Source organism: Drosophila erecta, unplaced genomic scaffold (assembly GCF_003286155.1).
Source record: "Drosophila erecta strain 14021-0224.00,06,07 unplaced genomic scaffold, DereRS2 tig00000000-arrow-pilon, whole genome shotgun sequence".
NCBI classification, from domain to species: Eukaryota; Metazoa; Arthropoda; class Insecta; order Diptera; family Drosophilidae; genus Drosophila; species Drosophila erecta.
The window spans coordinates 13,860,513-13,875,317 of record NW_020825194.1 but is presented as its reverse complement, the minus strand read 5'-3'; the positions used below and the strand labels follow the sequence as shown (position 1 = coordinate 13,875,317).

The window sequence follows — 14,805 nt, the reverse complement described above, 5'->3', positions numbered from 1 at the left end:
TGAAAGTGAAAAGTAAATTTACGCTAAAGTCGCCGAAATGCACAGTAAAGGGAAAATAAAAATTGAGAGTTGAGTGGGGTTTTTTGTTTTGTTTTTTATTTATTTTTTTTTTTTGCCAAATTGTGGGGAGAGGGTGGAGGGATAAGTTGCAAAAGAATATGAAATGGCAAGAAAAAGCGAAATGAAACGGAAGTTCAAGTTGATTTGTTTGCAGGCAAAGTGGAATTTCCCCGGCACACCACTTCCCCTCCCCCCCGCCACCGCACAACCTCACTCACACATTGACAGCCATTTTGCGGAAACGGAAGCTGCGTTTCAATCGTACTTCTGATGAAGTTAACAACAACAGCAACAACAGATGGCTGTGGGGGCAAATAAATTTAGCATAACAATGGCAAATTTACGAGTGTGTGCGACGGTACAACGCTGCGTATGCGTATTATGAGTTTGATTCGCGTATAATGCTTATAATTTCGAAAATTGTAATGCTGGTTCTTAGGTCTGCTGCAGCAGTCTATGTAACAAAAAAAAAATGTATTAGCTAGCATTAAGCTTTGTATATTTTTTTGCAGTGATTTTTTTCCATGAACATCGAACTAAAAGGCACTTTTTATTGTTAAGAGCAACACATGCGGGTTAAAAACGTTTTCCTTTCGTTTTTTTAACACCTTTGGGCTATGATTCATGCATGTAATGTCTGCGGTCCTTAATGTCGCAGTATCGTAATTAAAAAGTGCACTGCGGCGCCATAGGCGTTACTTTTCTTGTTCTTTTTTGGTTTTCCTGATATATCACACATTTTCCAGCCGACCCCCCGTTGCCTTTCCCTTCAGCCATATGCAGAGATTGCGCTTGGAATGACAGTTGCACTTGCACCATGACAATGCGCCCGAAATGGAAAATAGGGTGGGAAAATCGTAGTGGGGGGGGGTTATGCAGCGGGGCAAATTGATTGCGATTGTTGAGTTGATTGGCAGGCGACACACACCCACTCGCACACTCACATATATACATACACATATAGACAAATACATATATAGATTGACTGCATGCGACACTGGCAAACAAAAGCGCCGCTTTGTGGTTTTCATTGTCGATGCCTTTTTTGCTTGGTTTTTGCTTTCTTGCTCCTTGTTAAAGGACCTTTTTTGCACCGATTCATTTCTGGCTGTCGTTGAAATTAAGTTCGTTTTGTCTTTTGGATTTCGGCTTTGGCATTTTTAACACGCGCAATTAAGAAGATGACAGATAGTTTACTGCACCATTTAGACAAAAGAACATTTCAGTGATCGACGTCTTTGTTTGAGTACTTTTTCAATTGTATTTAAATTGGTTTTGATTAGAGTGTTTTATAGGGTTAGAGGGTTTTTAAGGCAAATCAAAACTACCAGTTACGTAAATTCTTAACTATATATGTATGCATATGCCTTAATTATTTGGATAAAAATCAATGTAGTATTTATAATATTATTCATAGAAAATTGTGCTAAAACCAAGGCAAAGAAATTCTTCCTATAGACACAAAAACTAAAGATTTTCTTGTTGAAACGCTTTAAGTTGATTGTTATTAATAAATTACCCCATTTTAATTTCGTTAAACAATCAAATGTTAGTTCAAGACTTCGAGCCTTGCCAAAAGCAAAATGTTTTCAGTTGATGAAACTCCGAATTTCAAGCGCATTTAGTAAAATTCAATGTTTTTTTAGAGCATAAAATAAATTGATTAAATTTGCTCCGCCTTTGGCTGTGGTTTAAAAGTTAATTGTTGTTGCTGGCGGCTAACGAGAGGTGTATGAAAAGGTAAATGCCTGAATTATATAGTCAAAAACATTGTTGGTATGCTGGTCGGCTGACAACAAAGTTATCAAATTAGTGTGATTGGCTATGAGCCAACCATATTAAAGTTACTTTATTCCATTTTCCGCTAAATATAAATGTGGCGCATTCTTTTTAAAGTGTTTTTGTTTGCTTTGGCTCGCCGGAGCTCTTTGAAATATTAAAATTAATAATAAATGTTGACGGCATTCATTTGTTGCTGCTCCTACACAAATATGAAGACTTCATTATGGTCGACTCATTTCTCGTTGTCTATTTTCTTGAACTCTCCAACGACTATAACTTCTGCCGCTTACAGTTGAGATCTTTATGTTTAAATTTTGTAATCTGAAATCAATTTTATTTTTATTTTTAAGATTTTTATAAATTTAATATTCATGAATTTTATTACTTTGTTATTATGACTATAAAAGTTTATAATCTTTATAAATGAATTAATTTACGAATAACGATAGAAATATATTTTTAAGATCATATTAATTTCAGCTCTTCCTAATATATCTTAAGGGTCATATAGATACGAAGGAATTTATATTTAAGTTAGTTTTATGAAATGTGCATTTTGAGCCTTTTATTTTAAGCCTGAGGAACATGAACTGTTAGTGTGGCCACAACTGTTAGCTGCTCTCTTTTTATCTTGTGATTTTTATTTCTTTTGGCAATTTGTGCAGTTGCTGTTTCTTTTTCGTGTTGCCCCCATTTTAACTCCCATTTGCTTCGTTTTTCTGCTAAATTAAATTTTATTTAACTGTTATGCATGAAATTGGTTACAATTTTTATTTCCATGATGTTTTGTCTGCACACACACACCCGCACACACATAGAGGCTCACACACAAAATGGACGCTAATTTCTTTTTAAATTATTTAACAATTTTCGACTGCCATTCGCCGGTTGTTTTCGAGCTAGCAGAACAATCTAATTAGTCGGCCGGAAGAGAGGGAATGATAATAACGATGATGACGCCGATTTGTTTTATGCCAATTTACTTGGCAACATTTGTCGTTAATGCGACTGCCAAGAAATTTGGCACTGTCTCAAAACTCCGCAAATCTCGCCTGCTGGCCCAAAAACAGACATAATTGGGCGAAAATACATAAATCTGTGTGAATAGATTGGCCAAAGGAGAAAATAAAATTTTGCTATTGTTATTGTTTTTGTATTGGTTTTAATTTGTTTAAAAGACAAATAAAAATGAATACATTTAAACTAATCAGCAAGCTGATCATCACATATTTCAAATTTCGCGGGTCTGCATTGGTGTTTTGCAACACTAGTGTTTAGAATTATCCATTACTTAATTCAACTCTGTGTTTACATGTGACATTCGAAATGAAAGTGGTAAATCGGGTGTTATTAAATAAAAAACAACGTGGAAATCGAGTGCGTAGTAGTGTAAAAAGTGATCGAATCGGTAAATGAGTAACGCGGTGGACCACATTTAATCAAATTACTGCAGTCGAGCTGCTTAAGTGCCAGTTTTCTGATTGGATCGTGTGCAAGAACCCTGCATCGCCTCAATTGCCAATTAAAGCGCATCAACGTTAATGTCCGGCCGTCGTGGCGATAATAATAATAATAATAATGATGATAACGAGACGACGGGCACGTATTTCCCTTTGGCAAAAAGTGGCAGCGGGTGGGAAAAAAGATGGAAAACTGGACACACACAGGGCTTTCTCGCAGGGCGCTGACATGTGGTCATTGTTGTTGCACTTGCCCAGCGTCGTGACGTCAGATGGCAAATTAAAAAGCGTGTGGAAGATGAAAATTCGTATTCTTTCCAGTGGCAGCAGCAGCTACAACAACAACAACAACAATGCAATTTATGCACGACTTGCATATTAAACGTGTGTTAATTTTAGAGCAGTGCAGCAAGGGCCGGGGCTTAAGCTATCTGTCCCCTTCTCGCCAAAGACGAAATGACAGGCTGCGGTCAACGGCATTTGTTTTTGTTGTCGCGCGGGAAAGAGAAAGAGATAAGCGGTGTACACTACGTTTATCACTCTGTCTCTGTTCCGCTGGCACAGCCATGCAATTTTCCAGTTGAAAGGCTTAAAACTAAATTAAACTTTATGACTTGGCAAAGAGCAACAGGATTTGCGTCAACTACAAAAAGGATTACACGATGCCGCCCTCTCGGGAAAATCTGCTATCCGGCTTTCCCTGGCCAACGCATATGAAGAATAATGTCTCGCCTTTCTTTAAGGGGATCAATATACTCTAGAGTATTCCGCAACAAAAAGTTACGCAGATAACTTTGCATTTAATAAATTCGCGTGGTAAGTGAGAACTAACATAAATAATTTACATATTGCTTGAAATCCTTTTTGCTTATAGCTTATTAGGAAAGTTTGTTGTATTTTGTTGTATAATTAACTCAGGATATAATATAGGATAATTTACTAAAGAGCATTACCGTATCCACGTCGACTCGCAGTAGGATGGTAGCAGAGAAGTTGCTAAGCACAAACAAAGCAACAACCGTACAAATAAATGTAATGAGTCTAAGTGGCAGAGACAAAAATTGTCTGACATTTTATTGAGCAAATATTAAAAATATTACGAATCGTTGACCATTAGGAGCAGCCGTTGCTCCCCATCTGGAGGTCCAAGCAAGAGCAGAAAGCACAATCAGAAAGCACAAGCACAAATACCACTTATGTGGATATCGGGGAGTTTGTGTGGCTGTGCAGCAGCGAATCTTCACAGATAGCCAACTTAATGTAATGACCGAAAAGAAATCCAAGCTCACAAACATTTGCACAGATCCATGGCTCTTGTCGTCGTCCGCTGGCTGGACATGTGTTTCCAATGGTTTTCCTAGCTTTTCCTCTTGGTTTTTGTTTGGGCCAGCACAGCTTGGGCCATTTAAAAACGCACAAAACTTGGCGCAAGGCGAAATACAAACTTTTTCCCGACCAGAGAAAACTCAGCTGGGGGCAAGATTTCCCTTTAGTGGCTGCCGTTGCAGTTGCAGCGTTTATTTGATTTTTACACACCGATTTTGAGCTATTCTTTTATTAGATTTTTCGTTTTGCCTTTTCTGCACTACTCTACTCTCGGCTTCTGCTGGTTTTTCGCACTTATTTTTCTCGGATTTTTGTTTTTTTGTTTGTCAGTTGTGAATTTGTAAGATTTGATTTTGAAAGTGGCCAGATAAAACAGCACCCGAACGGGGTAAAACGAATTGAAAATAGCCAAATGGCTAAAAAGATTAGAAGCTGCAAGGGGCGAATGAGTTTGGAAAATACTATGGAAGCAATTCCATTGTGCAGATGGAGTGTGACAGATAAGTTGCTAACATTGATGCTAAAGGGTTAAAGGCATGGCATTCTGTACTTTTCGATAATTTTTCTGATAAATTTTGTTGAATTTGCTTGTGTACTTTTTGAAATCCGAATGAAAACATTATATACGCTCTATTTATAATTAATGGCATGCTTATTTCGTGTTTAGTTAATGTGTTTTATAATCTCTAATTAAATAAATGTATTAAAACATGTTAGATTAACGTACGTTAAAGAGGATTAAGTGAAACGTTTTCTATAAATATGAAAACTACAACTGACTATGAGTTTCAATTGTTAAATTCACCTCCTGTTCTGATGTTGAAATATACAGTGTTTGTTTTACTCGCAGTGATACCGAAGTCATTGGTAATTATACAAGGATTATGCATTTTTTTAATCTGAGAAATTAATTATTTAGAACTCTAGTTCCAGAGAACAATGTCGTATGAGGCGTTTTTTGTATCAGTGCTCAGTTCAGAGAACGCATTTCCAATTGATTTTTCAAATCTTCGAGTGCTTGGTCGTGAGCGTATTTTGAATGGCACTTTTGATATTCTCGAGGATATTGACAATGAACATTATGAATTTTATTTGGAAGCATACACCAATGTGGCTCGCGATGGCAACTATAAGAAATTTCCTATGGCACTTTTACGTGATGCAGTCTGTGCAGTCTATGAAAAATACGGGTTCTATTTGAGGGACTGCGTCAAATATGGCATTAACACCGATTTATATATAAACACAACAACTTGCTTAATTCCCAAAGGAAGATACTATTTAAAAAATGTTACAATTAACGTTACAAATTGGCCAGTAATAATGAGTCGCGGCCTTTGTCGACACTCTTTCACTTTCTATAAGGATAATGTTGCTGTTGGCACGTATAATATTACCAGCTCCATTGAAGACCGTGCTGTAAATTTCAGAAAATAAACCTTTTTGTACGTATATGAAAAGTAGAAAGTTCATGCTGAACAAGCGCAAATATACATATTATGGCGTTATTGAAACATTCACATATTTCGAAGATAAATAAGAAGTTAATATGCACGTAATAATATTTCATATAGAAAAAAAAAAGTCTAAAAGTAACATAATATAAGATATCAATGCTAATTTCTATAATATATTTGTAAATATGAGACATAAATAATTTTCATAAGCTGTAAGCTTTCTCAAAACCATGTAAAATTTGCATTGGGTCTTACACTCAATAATTTTCTACTCATTGGCAACGTATAAAAATTCCATCTATTCGTAATATTTAAATAGCCATACCCGATTTACGAAGCACAAGCATAAATCTCGGAGAGAAAAGCATCCTTGATTTGAGCATCTGCGCTGGCAAATTTAAAGCCATTACACTAATAAATAATCTGCCACACATTTAGCACATTGCCATCGATTTAATACAGCTTCATCTGCAGGAGCCACGGAGCCATGGAGCCATGGAGCCGCATAGCTTTCCGCCAAAGACACGCCCACAGACAAATCCGAATCCAAATCGCATAACCCCCACCTCACACATGCTCCAAGTACATGAATGCGAAGGGATGAGCGGGGTTGCCAGGACTAAAGGAGGTTTATTTCGATTCCGAGTGCTAAAGGGAGCCAGAAAAAAAAATTCATATGTCTGCTGCTGTGGCTGCTTTCAATTGCTTTCGAATTTTTTTTTTTTTTTTTTGGCTGTGGAAAGGGTGGGCTGAGCGAGCGGAGCAGCACTTAGCCATCATCATCGATGGCTGCTTTCAATATCTAATAATATTGCGCATACGCCACGTTGCCAGATTCCTGCTCGCAGATTTCACAGTCCAAGCTGCTGAAGCTGTTGCTGCTTCACTTTTGTCGAGTGCGTGTTGGCGAAATAATCAACAGTTATATTATGAATGCACAAGCACTGGGAAAACAGTGGTAGCGGTAGTCATTCAAATAAGCTGCATTTTTACTTTCCAGATATAAGAAATCTTTTGGGGTGGCATATCAAATCAATTTAAAAAAAGAAAAAAAGGGTATAAAATCTTGATTTATGTAGTGCTACTTTAACATTACAAGAATTTGTGTATATTTTTGTATAGCATTCTTTACAAAATATTATACAAATGCTATATACCTTATGTGTGCTTACAACCAAATAATAATATATTAATAATATATTCAACTATTTTTAAAACTTTCAAACTTAGACCACAGTTATTGTGCTCATAGTGCGCACTTTAACCCCTTTGAAACGGGGAAAAACACAAAGATATGATACTCCATCTAAGTGGTACGATAAATTCCGGATTTTCTTAGCATTATGTGCAGATTTAGCTGATTCTCCCTCGCCACACCCTCGGTGTGTGTGTGTGTATGTGTGTGTTCCTTGTACAATTTCTACTCCCTGCCAGATGAAAACTTTTTTAATAATAAATAAAAGTGCTTAACTTAATTCGTGCTCTTTTCTTTTGCCACCGGTTTATGTGCACTGTGGATTTTCCCTTGTTTTTCCTCATTTTATTTGTTTCTTTGATTTGACACGCCCCCGCCGCCTCCACTACTCAGCCAGCACACAATGTGTGGAAATAATTTTTCGATTATTGTCAAGTTTTGCTTTATTTTCCCGCCCGCTCTATCGCTGTGGTTTTTCTTCTATTTTCATGTGGCATTTGTGGCTGTTTACCTCGCCAGCGGCCAAAATGCAATTTATGTGTTGAGAGCGAGTTTCATTTTATTTTCGTTCGATTTTTGCTTGTTTGTGTTCCTGCTTTCAAATTTATCTTATTTTTTGCGGTTTTCTTTTGTTTTGGATACTTGTGCGAGGTTATTGGCAGTTGTCATTTGTGTGTGATTTACGTTTATCGGTTCGAGTCAAGCGTGTAATTTTCTTATTGTAGCTTGGCAAATGGCGACCTAATCTGGGAAAGGAGGTGTTTATACATATTGGGGGTTATTTCGATCATTTTATAGGAGTTTAAAGAGCGCAAAGAGAAGGAGGCTTATTTAAAGGCCCCCAAACAATTAGAGTCGATATAAGTTTGCTAAAGTAGTTAATGGAAATATGATTGCAATTTCAAATATAACATCGAGTTAATCAAGGAATGTATTTCATATACATTTTTGCATTGAACTAACTGTCGGAAACAATAAAGCAAAATACAAAATTCCAAATACCAATTTTCATAACTATGGAATAAATTGCAATTGATGCGTAGAACAATCAATCACAGAGAATATTTTTATGAATATAAATTTGCCGGCTTCCGCCAAAGCTCTAGAAGTATTGTAAACCTTCAACATTTTTCTTCAATATAGACTTTTTCCCATTATTCTCTTACGTTTTAACAGACAGGCAAAACTGACAAACTTGCTAAAAATGCCGGTTCAATCGAAAATCCGTTCTTACCCAGCCAAGTAAAAAGGAAAATGGTAAAATACATGCTTGTGTATCATAAAAATATCTAGAATGTTTCCGTTTTCATCGCTGTATATCAATGAACTCGTTGTTGCTGCGTCTACGCATTGACAAAACATTTTCCAAAAAGCAATTAAAATTTTAATAAAATAAACAAAGCAAGGAACAGGAATAACAAGAGTGGGTAAGAAAATATGGTAGTGCATTGGACCTTGATACAATAGATGACATTAAAAATCCATACAAAAGATAAACACATTTTTCAGCTAGCTTCGGGCAGCAAAAATATCGAAGAGAAAGATTAAATTCACTTAAGTGCAAAGTATGCAAATGACAAACAGATCGGGGAGTGAGCGACAGAGATAGTGCGAATGCGGTAGAGAGAGACGGCAGAAGGCAGACGGCATCAGACCAAGACATATATGAAGTGCCTGGCTGGCAAGCTGAACACACGCAACCACATGCCTGCATTTGAAGCTAGAAATATTGTAAATTCAAATTGAATTGCATGTGTGACATTTGCCATGCACTTGGCCACAGAAAGAGACGGGTGGCGATTGGAGCGAAAGAGATGGAGAGGCGGAAGGAGATCCAGCCGATACAGAGATACAAATACAAATGCTTGTGGCAGCCAGGATACAAAAGAGTCCTGTCCGAGCTCTGGCCAAATTGAATGCAATTTGACAAAAATCATAGTCTATATATAGACTTCTTACCAACTGGACTCCCTGAGCCATACACATCCTACATTACGGGTTAATAATTGAACATTTTCGGTTTTAGGCCGGGCTAAATTGCTATAATTTTTTTTGTTGGCTTTTTTGATTGGGGTTGTTGCTGCTTTGGGGCGAACGGTGCATTGAAAAAATAAAAGGTGAGCTAAATGGTTTATTAAACAACAGTTGACTTTATGTGATTGCTAACCTTTTTAGCTACTGATAAGTAATTATTAATTGCTTATTAAAATTTATTGTTTGGTGCAGGCAATTTTTCATCATGAAACAGGAGCGCAAATTATTTGGATATTTTGTTAATTGTTACATTATCAGCCGATAATCAATGGTCGCCTGACTAACTATTTAATATAGCAGTTTTTATTAAAACACGCAATGCTTCGAAACCATGTTAAATAGTTGACACATTAGTGAGTGATAATTATCCAATTGATGGAACTCTTTTTTAAATATGTATTATCTGAGTAATAACGTATTATACCATAATTAATTCAACAATTTGTTCTTTTAACTTGGCTTTAAATAGATAACGAGTTATGAATACTGTAAACTGAATAATAGATGGTCGCGTATAAACCTCGCCTTGTATGCCGATTTTCTGATGCCATATTGCGATGAAACGCACTGTATTGCCACATACACCACATTCACGAACCGCTCATTCAGTCGGAGGCTGTGCAAATATTGCCGCAAAAAGCAGTGACAGTTCGCAGAGCGAGAGGCATACAGATATATATAGACATTTTTGTACTTGCTCGGTGAACTTGTGCTCTCCTATATCCTCTGCCTGTCTCTTTCGCCTTCCCCATAGCGGTCCCTTTCGCTCTGCAGGCGCACTACCTCCTCTTATAGCTATTTCACTGGGTGCCTTCCTTCCTCCCTGGATTTTGTGAATGACTTTTTGGCACTAATTAAAAGTAGCAAATAATTTTCTATGCCAACTCACATACGTCCAAACACACACACACACACTTACGCACAAGCAGACTTGTGTCTGAGCGAGAAGCAAAATGCAAATATGGCACGGCCTCTGCTCGGAAAACCCCCATTTGAGCCCCTTGAGCCACCCGCCCCTGTGACAATGACAATGCATGTGACAGTTTCGGTTGGCACCGTTGATAAGCGTCGCTTATTGTCCCTCTGCCCCACACTGCACCACTCTGCCCCCAATCTGCACCACCCTGGACCACCCATTCACCCACTGCTCCACCCAGGCAACCATTCAGTTGACAAAAAAGTTGGGCAGCTTAAGTCGGAAAATTTATTATTATTTTTCTGCATTGCAGGCTGGGTGCAATTTTAAATGGATTTTAATTAGTTTTGAATTATTTTGGCTTTCGGCTTAGTTTTTCGGAATTTCATGTGCCATTTTGGCATTAAAGTTCGGACCATTATAGTGTCCTGCGGTTTATGTAAAGTTGATTTATTTTCGGAATAATTGTACAAGGGTATATTTATCTTCCGGTTGCCAACTTAAACTATTAAGTACTGGTTATGCTCTTTATGAGATAAAAACATAGTAATTTAGTAAAATTAATATTGATGAAAACTATTTCTTATCGCCACCCTTGGCGGACAGCTCCTTCATGAGATTCAAGGCACTTCCGGCCTGGAACCATTGAATTTGCAGCTCGTTAAGGGTGTGGTTCAACTGGATTTTGTCAGAGCTACCATTGTTCTTGATCTCAGCATCCACGGGCTTGCCGGGTGCCAAGTCCTTGAGATTGAGTAGCGAAATCTTACTCGATGGCTGTACTTTGTCGTAGTCACCGGGATTGGCGAATGTCAGGGCGAGCATGCCCTGTTTCTTCAGATTAGTCTCGTGGATGCGGGCAAACGACTTGACGATAATGGCCACACCGCCCAAGTGACGAGGTTCCAGGGCAGCGTGCTCCCTGGAGGATCCCTCTCCGTAGTTCTCCTCACCCACAGCGCACCATCGGATCTTGTTGGCCTTGTAATCCCGAGCCACCGCTGGCACGGCGTCGAAACTACCTGACTTCTGGTTCTTGACCTTGTTCATTTCATTGTTTTCAGCATTTGTGGCCCCAATGAACATGTTATTGGATATATTGTCCAAATGGCCGCGATATTTAAGCCAGGGTCCGGCGGCACTAATGTGATCAGTGGTGCATTTGCCTTTGATTTTAATTAGCACCATCAAATCAATGTAGTCCTTGCCGTCCCACTTCTCAAACGGCTCCAGGAGTTGCAGGCGATCCGACTTGGGATCGACATTGACCTTGATATCATCACCTTTTGCGGGGGGAGCCTGATAGGTATCCTCTCCGGGATCAAAGCCCTTGGCAGGCAGCTCTTCACCGTGCGGTTCCTTTAGTTTGAACATCTTGCCATCCTTATCCGTAAGCTCATCCGTCATCGGATTGAAATCCAAACGTCCGGCGATTGCCAGTGCAGTGGCCATTTCCGGACTTGTAACAAAACAATGTGTTGCCGGATTGGCATCATTTCGACCGGTGAAGTTGCGATTATACGACGTGACAATGGTGTTCTTTTCTCCCATCTTCACATCCTTGCGATCCCACTGTCCAATGCAGGGACCACAGGCATTCGCCAGCACAGTGCCACCGAACTTCTCAAGGACATCTATAATGCCATCCCGCGCAATTGTAGCTCGAACTTGCTCCGATCCCGGGGTAACATTAAATGGAATGCAGGATTTTAGGCCATGACCCAGTGCGTCATTGGCAATGCTGGCGCACCGTCCCATGTCCTCGTAGGAGGAGTTCGTGCAGGAACCAATCAGACTCACTTTGATTTCCATCGGATAGCCATTCTTCTCGGAGTTCGCACCCAGTTTACTAATGGGATGTGCCAAATCGGGAGTGAATGGGCCATTCACCAGCGGTTCCAAGGTGTCCAAATTGATCTCGATAACCTTATCGTATTTGCAACCATCATCCGGAACCAAAAGATCTTTATTTTTTGTTGCCTCCTCAGCGATGGCACCTCTTCCGGTGGCACGCAAATAGGTGGCCATGCGATCGTTGAATGGAAATATCGAAGTTGTGGCACCGATTTCCGCTCCCATGTTGGTAATGGTAGCCATGCCCGTGCAGGAAATAGACTCAACACCAGGTCCATGGTACTCCACAATGGCACCGGTGCCACCCTTAACGGTCAGAATCTCCGCCACTTTTAGGATGACATCCTTGGGCGAAGTCCACCCACTGATCTTGCCACTGAGATGGCATCCAATCACAGTTGGGCACTTGAGTTCCCAGGGTATATTTGCCATCACATCGACGGCATCTGCACCACCAACTCCAACGCACAGGCAACCCAATCCACCGCCATTCGGAGTGTGCGAATCAGTTCCGATCATCAGGAGGCCGGGAAATGCGTAGTTCTCCAAAATGATCTGATGAATAATGCCGCTGCCAGGCTTCCAAAAACCCAAGTTATATTTTGCACACGCCGAGGAAAGGAAATCGTACACCTCCTTGTTCAGATCCTTAGCTCTGGCCAAGTCCTTGTCGCCACTGATTTGGGCCTCGATCAAATGGTCGCAGTGTACGGTGGATGGAACTGCTACCTTTTCCAGGCCCGACGAAATGAACTGCAATAGTGTCATCTGGGCAGTCGCATCCTGCAGGGCAACGCGATCTGGTCGTAATCGCAAATAGGACTTGCCTCGTTCGATTTCCTGTGTATCCGGTTGATCCAAATGTGAATATAAGACCTTCTCCGACAAGGTCAGCGGTCCACCCAGTCGGCCCTTGATGGAATCTAGATTTTCCCTTAACTTCTTATAGGGCAAGGGAATTCCAGCATCGAAATTTGACATTGGTACTTTATCACATCGTGGAAATCGCGCCGTATGAAAGTTTCGCACCATGGAACCCGCCAAACATATATATCTATGTGTTCGCTGAGCCATTTGATTGTATTATTGTATTTGCACAAATTTTGTTGGTTTATTTGATAACAGCTTGTGTCGTTGAGGTCTGAGTGAATTACTAGCGAGTATTAAAAATGGATTGCTTGGATCGGAAATCGTAATTTATACAACATATTTTATTTAGTCAGCATTCAGATATTTTTACGTTGTAGCCGTTCTCCTACTCTCGTTAAACTTTAAACAGAGAGCTTAAGATTTAATTACATCTTTCAATAACTGCTTTACTGTACCTATTAATTAAACAGACTGCGCACCTGCGGCAAACTTATACTCACATTTATTGGGTTAGCTCATTGTTCCGTGCGTATTTGATTCGCACCAACAGTTGCAGATGCAAAGTGGCATCCAAAGGTTGAGCTGAGTGGGCATTTCAACGGATTTGATGTTGCAAGTGAATCAGTGGGCGTGCGACTGCGGAGGATGATGCAAGGAGGACACATCGATGGCATAGGCCAAGTGACAGTCAACTACAGACGAAACGAAGAGTGCCAGCAAACTGGACGGATGACAAACAGAAGGACAAGGGATGCATGGATGTAGGGAGCCTGCTACCAAAGTGTCAACTGCAAGTGAGTGTGACGGTGGGCACTGCATCCTCCTGTGATTGTGTTTGGTTTGCTGGCATCGTGTCATAATGGGCGATGTGGGATGACGATGTGGATGTGGAACAGCGGACAGCGTACAACGGACAGGAGACGGGCGCCAGGAGACAGGAGACATTGGTAGTTGGCCGCACCACATTCAATTGAAATCGACGTGCCTGCTGGCCACAATGCCATTGACGAGCCTGCTGCTGCTCAGGGTGGATTCTCGCTACCAAAGGCTCCTGGTTATACTGTATGGCAATGGTATTGTCCTCCTGCCACTCCCTCCGCCCATTTCACCCACATAAGTAGGCAGCGTAACGATGCCAAAAATTGATTGGCAACTACTTGGCACACACTCTTGACCGCAAAACTTTTTCTACTTTGCCGCTTGCCCTCTACACTTAAAAACATAAAATTCCTTACAATTCCATAAAGCCAAATATTTTAAAAAATGTTTAAGATAATGAGCGTCCAACCTGTATAATTTGTTCATTTTTAAAGCATTAAATTTAATAACATTTGTGTATGCAATAAGTTCTCCATGTATATAATAATCCTTTAGTTTTTGGCATTATTACAATCTTAATAACATTTGTTTATGCAATGAGTTCTCCATGTATATAATAATCCTTTAATTTTTGGCATTATTACAAAGATTCAAGATTTTAGTTAGCAAAATGTGAAAGCTACATTATAGTTCTGACAAAGTATGAAAATCGTGAAAAATTATTGCATTTTTTCCATCGCGATGGCGATGCCTCCAATAGATTTGTGAGCAGAACAAACGTTGATTATTAATCTGTTTAATTGATCGATTGGTGCTTGTTCCGCTGTCAGCAACATCGAATTGGAAATTTGAAACCAGCCATCCGACCAGCTCATCGTTCTCTGTCCATCCAGTAGAGCGCGGTGGGTCAATTTGATTGGGGGGGCTGAAAATGTCAAGGTTGTGCAAATTTCATCGCAAAACACATGGTCGCTTAGTTTGGAGCGCTGTCATTTGCCACCGCATATTAGATTCGCAATCTCGTGCCTCCGT

General features: G+C 39.7%; 2 protein-coding genes across 2 annotated transcripts; one reads left to right on the top strand and one right to left on the bottom strand.

The window, feature by feature from the left end:
- The first annotated feature begins 5,435 nt into the window (after positions 1–5,435).
- On the top strand, positions 5,436–6,106 carry LOC6551894. Its single transcript, XM_001980573.2, has 2 exons — positions 5,436–5,495; positions 5,556–6,106. Exons 1-2 carry the CDS (start codon positions 5,445–5,447, stop codon positions 6,063–6,065), a joined length of 561 nt encoding a protein of 186 aa, XP_001980609.1. The 5' UTR covers positions 5,436–5,444; the 3' UTR covers positions 6,066–6,106.
- A 4,557-nt stretch (positions 6,107–10,663) lies between these two features.
- Positions 10,664–13,224, bottom strand: LOC6551895 (probable aconitate hydratase, mitochondrial). The gene has a single exon (XM_001980574.3). The coding sequence runs from the start codon at positions 13,156–13,158 to the stop codon at positions 10,807–10,809; it is 2,352 nt and encodes a 783-aa protein (XP_001980610.1). The 5' UTR covers positions 13,159–13,224; the 3' UTR covers positions 10,664–10,806.
- Between the last annotated feature and the right edge of the window lie 1,581 nt (positions 13,225–14,805).